Here is a 19,778-nt window from a genome sequence, read left to right on the forward strand (position 1 = left end):
CAAGATATGGCCAACCGAATTTGAAATGGGAGCTCATAGGTCTGCATGTGCAAAGCCTGGATAAATGACAGTGGCAATGGAATGAAGAAATGACACAAAGAGGATAAATTTTGGCACTGGAAGGCAAGTGAGATTCTAACTAGAAGAAAGTGAGGACTGCAGATGCTGGAGATCAGAGTCAAAAACATGTGGGACTGGAAAAGAATAGCAGGTCAGGCAGCACCAGGGAGCAAGAGAATCGACATTTTGGGCATAAGTCCTTCATCAGTGAGATTTCAAGTTTAGTTGCAAGTCAAATGCAAGATCAAAGATTTAGATGATTAATTTAGCCTGTCAAGAGAGAAAATAGGGCAAGAAATGAGGGCTGCAGTTTATGATGAGATCCAGAACCAATGCATTTGGTTTTCCTCAGTTAATTTCAGGAAAAATTGATTAACCTCGATGTCAAACTATACAAGTGGGGTTGAATTAAGTAATGCAAATCAGAGCAGGACTTATACACTTAATAGTAAGGTCCTAGGGAATGTTGCTAAACAAAGGGACCTCAGAGTGCAGGTTCATAGCTCCTTGAAAGTAGAGGCGCAGGTAGATAGGATAGTGAAGGCGGCATTAGGTATGCTTTCCTTTATTGGTCAGAGCATTGAGTGTAGGAGTTGGGAAGTCATGTTGCAGCTGTACGGGACATAGGTTAGGCCATTTTTGGAATATTGCATGCAATTCTGCTCTCCTTCTGATTGGAAGGATGTTGTGAAACTTGAAAAGGTTCAGAAAAGATTTTCAGATGTTGCCAAGGTTGGAGGATTTGAGCTATATAGACAGACTGAATAGGCTGGGGATGTTTTCTCTGGAGCGTCAGAGGCTGAGGGGTGACCTTATAGAGATTATAAAATCTTGAGGGGCAGGGATAGGATAAATAGACAAAATCTTTTCCCTGGTGTGGAGGAGTCCAGAACTAGAGGACATAGGGTTTAGGGCGAGTGGGGAAAGATATAAAAAAGGAACCCAAGGGGCAACTTTTTCACACAGAGGGTGGTACGTGAATGGAACGAGGTGTCCGAGGAAGTGGTGGAGGTGGTACAATTACAACATTTAAAAGTCATTTGGATGGGTATATGAATAGGAAGGGTTAAGAAGGATATGGGCCAAGTGCTGGCAGGTGGAACTAGATTAATTCACGATATCTGGTCAGCATGGAGGAGCTGGACTGAAGGGTCCGTTTCCGTGCTGTACATCTTGATGCTCTATGACACTAATGGAGTGCATATGGAAGCTTGCCAGTGTCCATGAACAAAGTCACTGAAAGTAGGAATGTAGACAATATAAGAATGAGAAACAGAAACTCTTACAGAGGGATTGCTCAATGGGTTATTTGGCAGGGTGGGGGAGAAACACTATTGCTTGGATGTTTTAACAGTAAGGAATAGAATCATGCGTGAAATTCCATTGATCTGGACAACTGACAATAGAAACTGACATCATAATTATATCAAAATGCTGAAGAGTGGGAATTGTATTAACACACAGCAGTCAATCACATTGGAGATTTTCACAAGGGTGATTTGGATTAGTCAGGGCAAAAGCTGCCTTCAAAGATATTTAAATTATGAGGCTACATCATTTTACTATGCATAGAGGAGAATCTGTACAAATGCATAATCATCTACTGGTATTTAAACTGTGATTACTGCAAAAATGTGCTTATGTAGAATACTTAATGTAGTATAATGTCCAGGATATAAAAACAAATACTGAAAAAGCCAAATAAGATATTAAGACAGGCAACCAAAAGCTTGGACAAGAGTAAGGTGGAAAGATGACGAGGTTTCGTGCTAGAAATTTAAAATATGGGACCTGACTAGTGCTTCCCCCACCCTCCCTTCTATGTGACTGCAATTTAAGGATTGAGACTCCATGTAATTAAAGAGTGAAAAGTTGGGACCAGGTATGAGAGTTGTTGTTCAAAAACTGAGGAGTTGATTTTTCAGTAGATAGCAGCCTCAGTGCACACTGTCCCAAGTCTTGGTACCAAATCCCACAGTTTGGGAGGCCATGGCTTTGATATAGTTTCGAACAGTGGAATGAGGAGTGTGGGGTAAGCACTACAGGCTGGACTTCTTTGAGCATTACTGAGATTAGTGAGTTAGGGAAGGTTGGGGCCCTGGAAGTAACCAATGCAAGTTTTGCTTTTAAAGGTGCAAATCTTTCTAGAGTTAGGCAAAGAATGTTTACATGGTTTTCTCTTGATGGCTCAGGTATCAGCATCATCATTCACAGTATTCAACGCATCAACAATACAGATTTTGGGAGGGGATCCAGATTTAATTCTTGAGGTTACGCCAATTGGCTGATCCTTATTAGGGATCCATAGGACAACAAACTGTTTCAGCAGCCCTTGGGTCTGCAGTTTACAAAGTCAGTTACAATTCCGACTTTCAGCTCACTTTCAGTAAGTGACCCATGTTGCAAATACAGTGTATACAAGTATTTTGGATAGGATCAGGCTCAGTGCTAAGACACCGATGATATTGCCTCGGCTCATCATGAAGAATGGATACTTGTGCATAGTACAATAAAAATCAAGTATTCTTCAAACTGTAGCCAAGCAATGAATTAATAACTAATAAAATGTCACTCCATCTGCTGAAAAACTTCACAGACTGATTATATCCATGCATTGAATCAGAAACCAATCAGAACTTTTGAAAATTCTTCAATTAAAAAATTGAAATAATTATTTAATGACTGTCTTAAAAAACTTTGGGGGAGAAAACTAATGACAACCAAATAAGTTTCTGCAATGTCACAAGCAGGGTAATGTGTTGGATACAATTCACTTAAGGCTGATTATAATCCAAAAAGCCAAAAGTCTGATTTTGGAGTAGGAAAAGAAATCAAGGAAACAAATTATCCACATTAAACATACAAAAACCTCAAATTTTACAGAATTCATTGCCTTTGGCCAAGTTTTATTGTGAAACTTCAGTTTTCTTATACTACCTTCTAAATAACTGAATCAAAACATAAGTTGGCAACCCAACAAGGAACACAGGTTGCAAGTTTCTTACCAAACTAACTTCCCAAATCTAACTTTTCAAACAGAATAAGATAGTTGAGCACAAGTTACAGGGATGCAACAACAGTTGAGAAAGTTAGCAAATACGAACCACAAAAGCAAAAGCTCCCTTGGTTACAGCATCTTCAATATCTCACTTACATGACATAGACATTGTATTTTCAAGAATCATAGTGTTTTCTTTAAATATAGCTATGTTCACAATACACAGAGCTCCAGCAATTAATTTCTCTATTGCCTTTGAAGAGGGTGCTTTGCCAGCTTAAAAAATATAGTAAAGTAGCTACTCAAACAAACAATTTCAAAGACCAGTTAAAAGTCAACCAAATTGCTCTTGATTTCCAAGTCTCTCATATCAGACATGATAAATGGGCGGCACGGTGGCACAGTGGTTAGCACTGCTGCCTCACAGTGCCTGAGACCCGGGTTCAATTCCCGACTCAGGCGACTGACTGTGTGGAGTTTGCACGTTCTCCCCGTGTCTGCGTGGGTTTCCTCCGGGTGCTCCGGTTTCCTCCCACTGTCCAAAGATGTGCAGGTCAGGTGAATTGGCCATGCTAAATTGCCCGTAGTGTTAGGTAAGGGGTAAATGTAGGGGTATGGGTGGGTTGCACTTTGGCGGGTCGGTGTGGACTTGTTGGGCCGAAGGGCCTGTTTTCACATGTAAGTAATCTAATCTAAATATGGTAGATTTCCATCTGTCAAAGCCCACTCATTAAACAACACTATTTCACAGATTGGCACTAACTTAATTAAAAGTTCTAGATTTAATTAACCGAATTTGAAATTTTCCAGCTGCTGTGGTGTGAACTAAGCTCAACTCTGGATCACTTAATGCCTCTGCGATTAGTAGGCCAGTAACAATCAGTGTGACCACACCCCCTTTACAAATTAGCTTTCTACCAGAAGGAAGGGAAGGTTCTTGATGTAGACCCAAAGCCGAAATAACACTTTTACCGATAGTAATGATTACACAATATTCTCGTGTGCACAGGATTTAAAGAAATAAACCACTCTTCTACCAAACAGATCCAAAACATGCGAATTAACAATCACTACTTCTGCTATCTAACAAAATTAGTATTCTTCAATGCCTATTTAGCATTTTGAAATAAACATAGGGTCGATTTTTTTTCATCTTACATCTGTAATTAAAATTACAGTTGATCGCAAAGCATTGTAGTACAGTAATTTCTAAATAACTACATACTCCAACTTCTGAAGATCCTGGAGTTTCAATAGGTACTCATTAAAATTTCGAAACAATGTTTAAAAAAATAAAATTTTGCATATAACCTGCTGAGACCTAAATTGTCATCATATGTCAAATAGAATGGCAATATCCATAATAAACAAGTCAATGCCATTGAGATTTCACAGGATATAAACCACATTCAACTAGCTTCCAAAAACTGAGCATGGTACCTTAAAAATAGCATTTTTTGTCTATTTGTGAGTTTTATCCTCTAAATATTGCTCGCTCCTAATATGATTTCCTTACCACTGCCTTTACAGCAAATGAATTTTGTTGTACAGCAATATATCAAGTTAGCGACAGAAAGAAATGTAAAATAATAGATCAGGTCAGTTAGTATGGCTTCTAAAACATCAGGTGACACGAGTGTTGTGTTTGAAAATAACACACTGGCTTTTACTGGATTTGTAACATATATAAAATAACTCTCGGTACAACAGTAACAGGTAGTTGAGAAACGTGATTCCTCAATAAATCACATGGTTCTGCAAATTGCCTAGGTTTTTTTCCATAGTAAGATCTAAACGATAACAATGACAATTTGGATGTCAAAATAATATGTTATTTAAGTAACTGTATTGAGTTACTTATCAACTTCATAATCAAAAAAATACAAATCAACCGTTACTTAAAAATCACAATATTAGTATTTACCTGAATAAATTACCAATGTCGATACAAACATAAATCCACCCCCGAAAAGTCAAATACAAAATGTACGGGGAAAAAAGCAGGTTTATCCACTCACACATTATAAAAGGAGAAATTCATAGTGCATTTGATATTTAAAAATTCGAATAGGCAGAAAACGAACGCGAAAACCTGCCCAGATCTGTCATTACAAACGTATCAATGAATTAAAAAAAACACAAATCCAGCCACGTTGGACAGTAGCGAATTGCAACTCCCCCAGCTGAGCTGCACCCACCCCCCGCGCAACTAATCACCATTAAAGTGAGCGCAAGACATCCCATTCAATACGAGGCTGCTCTATTTAATTTAAAAGCGGTCTCCCGGTTATCAAACATTGCTGAGTATTAGCCGCGGGGAGAGGGGGGGGGGATGATCCTTCAAAAGGACAAAACCGCCAGAGCAATAATGAGACTGATAGTTGAATGTGAAAAGGGGAAAGCTGTCCCCCCAGACGATATTCGGTGCATTTCCCTGAGCGCTGTCAAGATGGAGGGCGGACACCCTGAAAGCAAACAACTTGTAAACTAACCTGAGTGCCAGAACAGTCGCCAGTTTCTTCTCTTCACCACTTCCAGCCAGAAACAAAATTATAAAATAAACACACTGGAGATTTTCCCTCCGGAATCACCAAACAGCAGATACCCACAGCTGATCCTTTCTTTCTTTCACCGAAAAATGAGCATTATGATTTGTTATTATTCCTCACCACAGACATAATATTCCCGATCAGAACATGGCGGCAGGAGGGGAGGGGAACGTCGACTGAAAACACGACGTCATACGCCGGCCGGCCAGCAGCCATCATTGAGCATGCGCGCAGGGATGCCGCCGCGGGTGCCAGCACCCCCACTGGTTAGTCGCGGCAACAGCTGCGATTTGTTTTCAAATTCACCTTTCACCGAGCGACCAGGCACGCTGGCACATGCGCACTGGACTCACCCTGCGCTTTTGTGAACCCACTGCCACGTCAACACAGTAGAAACGCCCTCCGAACCGGAAGTACTTGTTGTGAAGCAAGTCAGAAGTGACCCGGTGATTGTGTGGAGATTTTTGCCATCAGTCTGATGTGAAGGTTTTATTCTGTACGTCTCAGTTTTTGATTGTTAATTATGGTAAAATGTGTTTTCTGCGGTCGTGTGTTATTTATGCATAGCAGATGAAAAGAAGCGTGCATATACATTATCCATTGGGATCCTCAGTTAAATACGCAGTTGTACTTGGCATCGTGAAGCATAGGTAAAGTTGTGTAAAACATATGAGCGTGTCTTTAGGTAGATCCTCGATTCCTAATTTTAGGCAAATTGCTTAAATAATATTGCTCGTATCCAAATAAAATGTTATCGGACAAATTGAATTGCTTCACGTTCGTTTGGCAGCTGTGAGTGGATGAAATTTTACTCTTGTGGGAACTAATCCTATTAGATTAGATTCCCTACAGTATGGAAACAGGCCCTTCGGCCCAACAAGTTTCCCCCCTACTCTCCGAAGAGTAACCCGCCCAGACCCATTCCCTACCCTATATTTACCCCTGACGAATGTGTCTTACCTACCACTATGGACAACTTAACATAGCTAATTCACCAGACCTGTACATCTTTGGATTGTGGGAGGAAACCGGACCACCCGGAGGAAACCCACGCAGACTTGGGGAGAACGTGCAAACTCCACACAGATGTCCGATGTAATGATTGATGCTGGCTGTAGCACTTGCTGAAAAATATGGCAAGTGTTCAGTTCTTTGATACCGACCCGATACGCAATTACTTTAAAATTCAGATATATGCAACTTAATCGAGGAAATACTATTTATGTTTTAAATTTTAAAAAAACTTTAAGTTTCCAGTATATGTAATATATAGTTTTAAGTATTCTGAAGGTTAACACTGAATTTGAATAATTTAAGTACTTAACTTTTGAAAAAAATGCAAACCTGCTGTTATAGTAAAAATGATGTAAATCATCAGCACATTGGACTGTTATGTTTTAAACGTGATGTCCTTTCTGTCACCTTTGACTGAATTTATTCAAGCAAAAATAAAGCAATAAGTAGCCCTGAAGGATTGGCCAAATTGTTGTACAGTCAAAAAGTGCTTCTTGGTGCTTTTAGCTCATGTATGCATGAGAGAACTGTAACAATTATTATTTTCTCTGAACTTGTACAGTTCAAAATTCCTTATCCAGATACAGTTCAAGTTTAGGAAAAATGAAACTAATCATACTACTAATTATTTTCCATAAAGATTGGAATTCAAAACTAAATCTTGTTTGGGTTTTTTCATTTTTGAAGTGGGAAGCAAATTGCCTTTAGTGTGCTAGTATTATTTCTATTAAACATTGCTGGAAAGATAACAATAATGCTGTCTCAGTCTGCTCAGTACATATCTGAATGGTGTGCATGAAGTTTCCTGATACTTTCTACAGATGCTGTTAAGTCATTGCTGTTAGTGCATCATTCTTGCCATACACAGCTGATTTTTGTTTCACTATTCAAGAACAGTCACCAGAGCTGATCCAGAGGGAAATTAATACTTGGGGTGAAATTCTTTCTTTTCATCAAAAATTGTGAAAGAGGTTTCCCTGAATGTTGACTAGTCTTCAGCCAGTTTGATTCACACCTGCAATTTCAAGAAATGGCTGAAGGATACTGCATAGCCTTTAAATCAATTACACTAAAGACTTGCTTGGATGGGTGCAGCTCCAACAACGCTTGAAGTTCAACACCATTCAGGATAACCAGCCCACTGGATTAGCACTGAATCCATCTTAGTTCCACCTCTAATGCATAGCGGTAATTCCTTAAGGTTCCTTTGGAAACACTTTCCAAACCTGCATTTTTTGCCACCTAATAGGACAAGGGTTGCAGATGCACCAGCTACCTGCCTAGCTAGCAACACCCATGTCCTGTGAATGAAAGAAAAACCAGATGATACCCTGACTGATCATCTGATGTATGAAATCTAGCACCCACAATGCAATGTAACAATCCTTTATGGCAGAGCTATCCAGTTATTGCAATTATTTCTGTTAGGATCTGCAACTTTCTTAATATGAACCTAAAATAAAATTAATGGTAGCCACATGATGAAATTTATTTTGTTGTAGAATGTTTCATTTGCATTTGATCATATTGAATTTTATGAATCCATGAAAATTGCCTCAAATAGCGTATTTTACTTTTTTGCGTTATTTGTCAGTAAAGCAATCTTTAAAACAAAGTTTATCTTAATGCAATATAGCTTAAGTTCAGCTGTTGATCCCCATGATTTTAAAATAGCTCATTCAGAAACACTAATGATTGCAACCATAAACTATATTCCTTGAACTAAGGCATTATCTGTAACAATGGTGTACTTGTATCATTTGAATAGGTTTATTTAGAAACTGATAATCATTGGTTGACTGTGGGAATGCAGTGATAGAGTTCCTGCCACTGGATCAAGAGGCCTGGGTTCAAGTTTCATCTGCTCCAAGGCGTGTAATACCATCTCTGAACAGGCTTCTTAGAAAACCTCCACATCGTTTGCAGTTTATCTGTAATGATTCTCATTTGAGCAACTCTCCCAATGATATTCAGAGTGGATGTTAATGGATTTTGGCTATTTTGTAAAATTTGCATGCATAATAAAAATGTTTTATTTAATGTACTTCAAATTGACATAGTTCCTGTTCTATTTTAGTGCCAACATTACAGGAAACACATTATGCCACAAACTCTGCCTTTAGATCAAATACAGCTACCTGTACCTGATAAAAGAACTGGGAAAACCCAACTCTTGCCAGCATTGGTGAGTTGTATGCTTAAGTCCTCTTTCTAACTGTTAAGCCATTGGTAATTGATCTAACCTTGGTTTTTTTTCAATTCAAATGGTGCATGTTAAAATGATCCAAAAATACATGTACATTCATGAACGTCAAAGCACCAAAACTTCTCCCCATATCCGAAAGATCATATCTGCCATATTTGCTTTGTCCATGCTTCATCTGCTGCTGAAACAATCATCCAAACCTTTTTTAAACTACTCAACTGCTCTCTTGGTTGGCTTTGGATCTTTGAAATTATTTATATACTTTAGCTCAAGACCAGTGACCCTTTTCATTGTCCGTTTCGAGTTCAATGACTCTCCTTCAGAACTGAACTGAAGAACAGTTCTGAGAAAAATCACTGGACTTAAATCCTTAAATTTATTTTCTCCCCTCTGCTGCTAGACCAGCTCAGTTTCTCTAGCAATTTCTTTGTTTCAAATCTTCAGCACATGCAGTTTTTTAAAAAATATTTTACAGCACTTAGAATAATATTGCGTCTCTATTACATTATCGAGCAACTTGAACATTCTTTTGGCTAAAGAAAACGCCACTTTATCTCCTTCCTCATTTTCTTCCAGTAGACTGCTGCTGAGATATTATCACTTGTGTGTGAAATATTGCCAAAATCTGAAGTCACCAAAGCAATTGAGAATTTTTCAGCATTAAATATCTTTAACAAAAGTTGTACATGAGTTTTCAATTTTCATTTAGGTCACTGATGAAAATCAACATAAAAGAAAACCATAATTTACTTAGTAGGTAGAAATCAAAAAATCGTGACTGGACAGGAGATAAATTCAGTGACCCAGATATTGCACCATAAAGATAGCAAAACTCTAATCCTTAACATTATTACTCTTTGAAACTGAAGTGAACTTTTTTTTTGTTCACACATGCATTTTCAAGCATAGAAGCTGCTCTCAACAATCCTTCATTCTGCCAAAATGTTGCTGTTATATTCCTTGCAAATGGATTCAATTTAAAAATTACTGATTTAATCTGAGTTTAAGCTTTCTATACTATTGTCCTTGTTGTAAAAGTTTTTATTAAATGCTTTGTAAAAGTTAGGATGTCATGGTTCAGTTGTACAGTGCATTGGATGAGGCCTTCCGGAATACTGTGTACGGTTCTGGTCACCCTGCTTTAAGAAGTTTGTCTTTAAATTAGAAAAGATTTGCCAGGATGTTGCTGGGATTGGAAGGTTTGCGTTCTATAGATAGGCTGGAACCTGTTTTACTGGAGTGTATGAGGTTGAGGGTGACGTAAGAGAGATCTATAAAATTATAGATATGGTGGATAGCAAGGGTGGGCAAGTTCAGAAAAAGGAGGAAGATTTTAAAAGGACATAAGAGGCAACATTTTTACACAGGAGGTGGCTCATATGTAGAATGAACTGCCAGATGAAGTGATGGATGCAGTTACAGTTACAAAATTTAAAATCAATTCGGATAGGTAGATTAAAGGAAAGGTTTGGAGGGATATGAGCCAAACTCAGTCAAATGGGACTAGTTTGGTTTGGGAATGTGGTCGGCGTGGACTAGTTGGACCACGTTGTGTGACTCTGTGACAATCTGAATTCTTAACAGCTGGCTGACTTCATAATAATTACTAAATAGCTTTACTAATTCCAAAAAGCTGATTTTATATTTATTGACTGTCAGATATCTCAATTCTTTTGTAGTTCTGTGAAATTTTTGCATAATATTTTTAAAAAAGTCAAATTCTACCATAATTGAATGCCAATACCTCAATCATTATCCTGCTTTCTAAAATATTAAAACATTCATTACTTCCTGAATTATAACCGGTAACCATTCTTCAATGTGATTGGCTGCTAGTTTACTTAATGACATCAGTGTTGCTGGTTGCCTGTCATCCCCTATACTGTATATAGTGTCATAATGAAATTAAAAAGTCATGGAAATTTGCTTGATCATTGTGGCAGTGTTTTTGAAGGCAGGGGCGAGTGGGCATCATTTCACGCTTGACTGCAAAATCCAGAGCATTATATCACTGTAGCAGCCATAGCCCACATGACCTACCCACTTTTGTGGGTTATCTGTCAATATATCTTGTGGTATGATAAATTTCATCACATATTTGGCCATGACTTATCTCCCATCTCATTCCATTCTACTAGAATGTGCCAGTAGCCAGATGAGAATTGACAAAACTCAGTTAATCTGCAACCAAGTATTTTGTGATGTATGGTGACATGTTACAAATTTGTATGTCTCCGGTTCAGAATCAAACTTTCCACCATATGTTTATATAACAACTGTATGACAGTAAAATGTATTGTTAATCTGTATTTACACATTGAGAATCTTATAGATTTTGTACACACCGTTTGCAGTTAGTTTGGTTTCCCCATATACGAAAGAACCCCTTCATTTACTAATTGAGGGAACTTAGCGAGAGAGTGTACTTTGTTTCTGCAGTTTACATTTAAAAGTTCTGGACATACAAAAGGTACTGCAAGATTATTTGAGAGTAACATTCTCTCAGAAACACAGATTATCTGCTTTTCGTGACTTCTATCTCCAACGTGCCTCTTGTTCACTGAATCAAAAGCCCTTTATTTCTCAAAAGAGTTATTAAACCAGGTTCTTAAATGCTACAAAATACCAGCTTGCAATTCCACATTGGTTGTGAACAAGGCTACTCAAACCTGTTGTTACTAAGAGATCTTGGAAACGCCACTGCCATCAAAAGTAATTTTAATCTACCTCTCAATTTCATCCTTGCTGCTGCTCTAGGGTTCTAGTTGAGCTGCATTTTGGGTAAAAGAAAACTCCTCCAGAATTATTCTGGGTAATCCAAGACGGAGGACGGGAAAAATTTGTAGCTGCAATGGCTGCTCCTTTTTGAGGTATTTTAGGTGTTGGAGGTGGTTTCCTCGAATTCCAGGAGCAGCAATTACTGTTTCATATGCTGTTGCAATTGTTTTAGAACGTTGGAGAAAAAAAAGTCAAACCAATGGTACTTTTAAAAGGGAGCAAGACAGATAAAGGCAGCAAGCACCTAGTCTGTAAGGGAGGGAAAGAGGGAAAGAAACCTACACTGCTAACTGACAAAACAGTGAATCTCCACAGTTATTCCCTTTGCTGTTTGAATTGCTGTATCGCTGGACATCGGAGTGTGTCTAGGAAAACTTAACCAACAGTGAAATTCATAACTGATCTTGGAGGAACCTGTTTGGGAGAGGTTACAGCACAGAAACAGATAAGTCAGTGGTTTTAAGTATAACCTTGCTGTAAATCTACAATAGTGAGTAGAATCTTTTGATTATATGTTTTATGGGATCTGTCTCTTGATTAAATTTTAAAAATATAAGCCATAAGTATTAAGTTAGCCTGGGCAGTGTTTTGTAGAGCAATAAGATGGTGCTATTTTCTGGGTCTTTCGATTGGAAGAAGCAAAATGGCCTTTAGTGGAGTGATATGCTCTTGTCAGAGAGAGCTTACGGAGGACTATATCTGTAACAAATGTCATTGGTTATGAACTGTCACTCCAGTGAGAAATTTACAAGAGCTGGGGGTGTGATGGATGGCAGTTATAGGAAGTGAGGAATGCTGCAGATATAGTCAGGTGGATTGGTTAACTCCAAGAAAGGTGGGAGGGGTAGCAGGTAGTACAGGAGTTTTCTGTGGCTATGCCCATTTTAAACAAGTATGTTGTTTTGGAAAATGTAGGGGGTGATGGACTTTAGGGGAATGCAGCATGAGCAGTCAAGTTCCTGCTATCAACAGAGGCTCTAATGTAATGAGGGATACGTCAGATTCCAAGCGATCAATTGTATTAGGGAATGCTCTAGTCAGAAGCACAGACAGACATTTCTATGGCCAGCAGCGAAAAATCAAAATGGTGTGTTGCCTCCCTGATGCCAGGATCAAGGATGTCTCGGAAGGTGCAGAATGTTCTCAAAACGGAGAGGGACCAACAGGAGGGTATTGTACACATTGGTACCAACAACATAGGAAGGGAAAAGGATGAGATTCTGAAGGGAGAACATAAAGTTAGGCAGTAATTTAAAAGCAAATCCTTGAGGGTAGTAATATCCGGATTACTCCCGGTGCTATGAGCTAGTGAGGGAGGAATAGGAGGATAGAACAGATGAATGTATGGCTGAGGAGCTGGTGTATGGGAAAATGATTCACATTTTTGGATCATTGGATGCTCTTTTGGGGTACAAGAATGATGAATTGGAAAGGAACTAATATACTGGCAGGGAGATTTGCTAGAGCTGCTTGGGAGTGGGGGGTGGTGCAGTGAGATAGAGAGAAAGGAAATCAATCTGAGACTGGTACAATTGAGAACAAAAGTGAGTCAACAGTCAGGGCAGGGAGGGACACAGCAGAGAACATGGTAGGACTGATAAAGTGCATTTATTTCAATGCGAGAGGCCTAACAGGGAAGACAGATGAACACAGGGCATGGTTAGGAACATGGGACTGGGATATCAGAGCAATCACAGAAACATGGCTCAGGGATGGACAGGACTGGCAGCTTAGTGTTCCAGGATACAAATGCTACAGGAAGGATAGAAAGGGAGGCAAGAGAGGAGGGGGAGTTGCATTGTTGATAAAGAGGATATTCATGGAAATACATCCAGGGAAGTTATATGGTTGGAACTGAGAAATAAGAAAAGGATGATCACCTCAATGGGATTGTATTATAGATCCCCTAATAATTAGCAGGAAATTGAGAAACTATTTTGTGAGGAGATTTCAGTTATATGTAAGAATAATTGGGTGGTTATGGTTGGGGATTTTAACTTTCCAGGCATAGACTGGGACTGCCATAGTGTTAAGGGTTTGTTAAGTATGTACAAGAACATTTTCTGATTCAGTATGTGGTGTACCTATGAGAGAAGGTGCAAAACTTGACCTATTCTCGGGAAATAAGGCAGGGCAGGTGACAGGTGTCAGTGGGGGAGCACTTTGGGGCCGGTGACCATGATTCTATTAGTTTTAAAATAGTGATGAAAAGGGTTTACCAGATCTAGCAGTTGAAGTTCTAAATTGGAGGAAGGCTAATTTTGATGGTATTGCGCAAGAATTCTCAAAAGCTGCTTGGGAGCAGATGTTCACAGGTAAAGGGACGACTGGAAAATGGGAAGCCTTCAGAAATGAGATAATGAGAGTCCAGAGACAGCATATTACTTTTAGGGTGAAAAGAAAGGCTGGTAGGTATAGGGAATGCTGGATGACTAGAGAAATTGAGGGTTTGGTTCAGAAAAAGAAGAAAGCATATGTCAGGTACAGACAGGATAGATCAAGTGAATCTTTATCGTGTATAGGCAGTCAGAGTATACTCAAGAGGGAAATCAAGAGGGCAAAAAGGGGACATTCGATAGCTTTGGCAAATAGGGTCAAGGAGAATCCAAAGGCTTTGTACAAATATATTTAGGGTAAAAACATAACAAGGGAGAGAATTGGGCCCCTCAAAGATCAGCAAGGCAGCCTTTGTGTGGAGCCACAGGAGTTGACGGAGTATTTTGCATCAGTGTTTACTGTGGAGAAGGACAGGGAAGATATAGACTGTATGGAAATAGATGGTGACATCTTGAAAAAATGTCCATATTACAGAGGAGGAAGTGCTGGATGTCTTGAAATGTATAAAGATGAATAAATCCCCAGGACCTGATCAAATGTACCCTAGAACTCTGTGGGAAGCTAGGGAAGTGATTGCTGCGTCCCTTGGTGAGATATTTGTATCATCGATAGTCACAAGTGAGGTGCTGGAGGACTGGTGTTTGGCTAACGTGGTGCCACTGTTTTAAAAAAAGGCAGTAAGGACAAGCCAGGGAACTATAGACCAGTGGGCCTGAAGTTGGTGATGAGCAAGTTGTTGCAGGGAATCTTGAGAGACAGGATTTACACATTTGGAAAGGCGAGGGCTGATTAAGAATAGTCAATGTGGCTTTGTGCATAGGAAATCATGTCTCATGAACTTGATTGAGTATTTTGAGGAAGTAACAGAGATTGATGAGGGCAGAGCGGTGAACGTGACCTGTATGGATTCCAGTTAGGCATTCGACAAGGTTCCCCATGGGAGACTGGTCAACAAGGTTAGATCTCATAGAATACAGGGAGAACTAGCCATTTGGATACGGAACTGGCTCAAAGGTAGAAGACAGAGGGTGGTGGTGGAGGGTTGTTCTTCAGACTGGAGGCCTGTGACCAGTGGAGTGCCACAAGGATTGGTGCTGGGTCCACTACTTTTTGTCATTTTTATATGAATGATTTTGACATGAACATAGGAGGTACAATTAGTAAGTTTGTGGATGACACCAACATTGGAGGTGTAGTGGACAGCGAAGAAGGTTACCTCAGATTACAATAGGATATTGATCAGATGGGCCAATGCACTGAGAAGTGGCAGATGGAGTTTAATTCAGATAAATGTGAGGTGCTGCATTTTGAAAAGGCAAATGAGGGCAGGACTTATACACTTAATGGGAAAGTCCTAGGGAATGTTGCTGAACAAAGAGATCTTGGAGTGCAGGTTCATAGCTCCTTGAAGGTAGAGTCACAAGTAGATAGGACAGCGAGGAAGACATTTGGTATCCTTTCCATTCTTGGTCAGAGCACTGAGTACAGGAGTTGGGAGGTCATGTTACGGCTGTACAGGATGTTGGTTAGGCGACTTTTGAAATATTGCATGCAATTCTGGTCTCCTGCCTATCTGAATGGTGTTGTGAAACTTGAGAGCGGGTTCAGAAAAGATTTGCAAGGATGTTTCCAAGGTTGGAGGATTTGAGTTATAGGGAGAGGCTGAAAAGGTTGGGGCCGTTTTCCCTTGAGCATCAAAGGCTGAGGGGGTATCCTTATAGGGGCATGGATAGGATAAATGGACAAAGTCTTTTCCCTGGGGTGGGGAGTCCAGAACTAGAGGGCATAGGTTTAGGGTGAGAGGGGAAAGATATAAAAGACTCCGAAGGGACAACTTCTTCACATAGAGGGCGGTGCGCATATGGATTGATCTGCCAGAGAAAATGGTGGAGGCTGGTACAGTTGCAACATTTAAAAGGCACCTAGATAGGTATATGAATAGAAAGGGTTTGGAGGAATATGGGCCAAGTGCTGGCAAATGAGACTCGACTAGGTTGAGATATCTGGTCGGCATGGATGAGTTGGGCCAAAGGGTCTATTTCAGTGCTGTACATCTGTATGACTCTGTCTGTAAGATGTAGTTGTATCCAGTCCACTGATGGAACAGTATTACATGGGTGTTGGATGTGATAATTAAAGTTGATTGAAGAGAATGCTGGCTTTTGGAATTGGTGGGAAGGTGGAGATGAGAGTAATGGTGAACAGTGATCATCTAATTGGTAAATAGGGAAGCAAGACCAATTTCTCTGTAAATGTGAACAGGCAAGTAATATCAAACCAATTTAGCATGTAATGAGGTACATTCTATAGACAGGTGTTGAATTCAAAGATAATCATTTTGGCCAATTTCTTTCAAATAACATGTTATAAATGGAAACTAGCAATAAGAGAAGACATGAAGGCATTTCCAACTTAGTCTGTTACAAATTGGCTTCTTGTTGCTCATCGGTCTGGACAGATCAGTTTATGCATAATGAGGCAAACACAGGATCTCAAATTTTGAATTTGTTTTTACTTGCCTCAAAGTATTATTGTGTTCTTTGTGATTTAACCTAACCTGAATGCAGTACTTAGAATTTCTTGCCAGATGATATGGAGGAAAAATGTCATGACAAATTTGTCTGGATTTGAATGACAAAAATATTTCCTTTGTTGCCTATGATATGGAGGTGCTGGTGTTGGATTGGGGTGGAAAAATCAAAAATTACACAAAACCATGTTATAGCCCAACAGGTTTATTTGGGAATACAATCTTTGGAGCTAATTCAGAGTTAAATATACTAAATTGCAAAGTCAATTTTTACTTTTATAAAAATAATATAATTGGGACATCACTGAAAACCACTTTTTACTGTATAAAATCTTCATAAAGCTATTGTTCATGAGTGAAACTCTGAATGTTATTTTCAGTTAAATCTCATTTGTGGTACTTAAGAATAATGTTTTTTCTGTAAACAGAATAATAAGGGATGGAGAGCTGTTCATGCTTCTTTCAGCTTCTGCGAATCTACATACAACACTGTTCCAGATTAAATGTAATTGTCTTCAGTTTTGAACGGATTTAGAAATGTGAATTGGCTAACAAATCTGACTAGTGAGCACTTTGTAGTTACTTCATGGTATAGCATGTAAACTTAACAGTCAAAGAATAACTGAAATATATCTGTCAATGTCATTGAAATAGTAGGGGAAATAATGATATATTATATTGATATCTGTCAAAAAGCTGTACTAAACTGTTAGTTACTATTTGGTGAAATTTCACAATGGTAATCAGTTTTCAGTGAAAAGCTTAAAATAACAGCCAGGAATGTGACCCTCCCACTATGCTGTGAAAACTCACTTCAACTGAAGCAGTTGAAAGGTTGCATTTCGATGTCACCATGAAGTGGTGCTTGGGTGGACCAGTCATTTTTACAATATAAGTATAACAGAGACACTGCCATTTGTATTGTGCGATGGAACATGCAATAGATGGATGCAGTTGTGCTCAATATGTAAGGAACCCATCACTAGACAGAATAATTTGTTTGGTTCCCTTACCACTCGGCTTTTTTTTTTGCAGCCTTTCTCATGCTCGTATTTTGCGACTGCAATAAGTATTATTGACAGGATGCTTTGCATAATCTTGCAATCTTAGTTTAATAAAAATCCCACCCTATCGTCAATTGTCAAAAGAAAGCAAAAGTTGCATGTTCATGGGAATGCCATAGGCAACAAGATAAAAAATCACACAACACTGTGTTATAGTCCAATCGTGTTGTATCAAAGCTCCAAAGCTTGTATTCCCAAATAAACCTGTTGGGCTATAACATGGATTTGTGTAATTTTTGATTTTTCCACCCCAATCCAACACCAGCACCACCATATCATTGACAAAAATGTTTCCTTTGTTGCCTTTCAAATCAAGGCAAATTTGTCATGACAGTGTGTTAACGTGCAACTAGGTGACATGCGTGGCTGCTGAATTATTCAGGAATGAAAAGAAAAAGACTTGTATTCATCAATGTCTCAAAGTGGTTAAGTCAATTAAGTACTTGAGGTGTTGCTACTATTATAATGTAGGCAGTGAATTTGTGCACAACAAATTCTCACCGTGGCATGATGATATCCAAATAAATTGTTTTGTTTTGGTGTGTGATGTTGGTGCAGAGATAAATGTTGACCAGAAATCTGAGTATAACACCCTTGTTCTTCTTTGAAAGAGTATTGTTTTTTTTTTGTAGATATTTTTATTGAAATTTAACATTTTTGCAAATTTACAAAAATAAACAAAACTCTCAAATACAAACATTGATGTACAATTAAATCATATATACAATAGTCATAATTTAACAAAGAAAAGAGAAAGAAAGAAAACAAAAAAAGAAAAAAAAAGAAACGAAAAAAGAAAGAAAAAAAACCTCAACTTTCTACTAATCTAACCTATAACTAACCAGAGTGTACACCTAAGTCTCTTACATGCTCGGAATGTATAAACATCAAATATAATAAAACCCGTATTCGCGCAGGATTCCTCTCCCAAGGGGCCCCGGAGCAGCCCGGTCTGAAATCTTCACTAAATAAAAGCCCTTGTTAGGATAGCCGAAATATCTGCATTTATATAATTCAAAAAGAGCTGCCATATTTTATAAAATAATTCAGTCTTTCGGTGCACCATATTTGTGAGGAAGTCAAGGGGGATATATTCCATAATTAATCTGTGCCAATTTGAAAGTCCAGGGGGGCCCTCAGCCACCCAGTTCACCAAAATATTTTTCCTTGCACAGAAAGAGAGAATAGAAAATAGTCTCTTCCCATGCATATCCAGAGATGAGAGGTTCGAAAAGCCCAAAAGGAGAGATACAGGGTCCACCCTAATTTCCGTTCCTAAAATTTCTGTCAGGGTATTTGCCACTTTAGTCCAGTATCTGCGGATTTTCTGACAAGTCCACAGACAATGTACAAGAGTACCCACCTCTATTTTGCATTTAGGACACATTGGAGATGCTCCTGCCTTAAATTTTGCCAGTCGAGCCGGAGCTATATGGGCCCTATGAAGTATCTTTAGTTGGATAGCCTGAGTTCTGTTACAGATAGCAATTCTTCTAGCATTTTCCCAAATGTCATTCCACATATCCTCAGAGATTTCTAGCCCCAAGTCCTGCTCCCATGTTTTAAGCAGGTCATCCATGTCTCCTGAGACTCCATCATGTAGCAAATGGTATATAGTACTAACGGAGGATGCTCCCGCTGGTCGTAAGACATTACGTTCTCTGTCTGATTTATAAAGACTATCTATTAATGTAGTCTTCCTCTGTATATAATCTCGAACTTGGAAGTATCGAAAGAGATCCCCATTAGGTATTCCGAATTTCAGACGCAGCTGCTCAAAGGACATCAGGATCCCATCTTTAAATAGGTCCCCTAAGCATGAGATGCCCCTGGATCTCCAGAGTTTAAAGGTGGCATCTGTAATCCCCGGTTGGAATCCCCATGCGCCTACTATTGGTGCATGGGGGGATGTTTTATGTGAGTTACCCTCATTTTGCCGCATTATATTCCAGGCCTTAATTGTGTTTAATATTATGGGATTTTTACAGTGGTCTGTAATGATTTTCCTCTTATCTGAAAATAAAAGGTTAATAAGTGGGTATTTTACTTGGGAGGCTTCGATATCCAGCCAAATTGATTGTGGATCAGATGAAACCCAATCAGCTATGTAACTTAGTAGGGAGCTTAACTGATATTTCCTAAAGTCTGGGAAGTCCAGTCCTCCCTTGCCTGTGGAAGCTGTAGCTTCTTCAGCTTAATAAGGGGCCGTCTATGGTTCCAAATAAAGGAGCCCAACCAGCCA

At 39.0% G+C, this 19,778-nt stretch overlaps 2 protein-coding genes across 7 annotated transcripts in view; one reads left to right on the top strand and one right to left on the bottom strand.

The window, feature by feature from the left end:
* Positions 1-5,753, bottom strand: part of mtmr3 (myotubularin related protein 3) — a 124,138-nt gene extending 118,385 nt beyond the window's left edge. For all 5 annotated transcript variants that reach the window (XM_060843680.1, XM_060843676.1, XM_060843677.1 and 2 more), the window contains exon 1: positions 5,551-5,753. The gene's annotated coding sequence lies outside the window, so the exon portion shown is untranslated. The remainder of the gene's footprint in view (positions 1-5,550) is intronic.
* A 262-nt stretch (positions 5,754-6,015) lies between these two features.
* Positions 6,016-19,778, top strand: part of ascc2 (activating signal cointegrator 1 complex subunit 2) — a 63,727-nt gene continuing 49,964 nt past the window's right edge. The window contains exons 1-2 of one of the 2 annotated variants that reach the window (XM_060843682.1): positions 6,016-6,103; positions 8,699-8,806. In XM_060843682.1, coding sequence (XP_060699665.1) covers positions 8,723-8,806 — 84 coding nt within the window. In that variant the 5' untranslated portion in view covers positions 6,016-6,103; positions 8,699-8,722. Of the gene's footprint in view, positions 6,104-6,171; positions 6,258-8,698; positions 8,807-19,778 lie in introns of those variants that run through there. The other variant, XM_060843681.1, reaches the window with a different exon arrangement.

Source organism: Hemiscyllium ocellatum, chromosome 24 (assembly GCF_020745735.1).
Source record: "Hemiscyllium ocellatum isolate sHemOce1 chromosome 24, sHemOce1.pat.X.cur, whole genome shotgun sequence".
Classification (NCBI taxonomy): Eukaryota; Metazoa; Chordata; class Chondrichthyes; order Orectolobiformes; family Hemiscylliidae; genus Hemiscyllium; species Hemiscyllium ocellatum.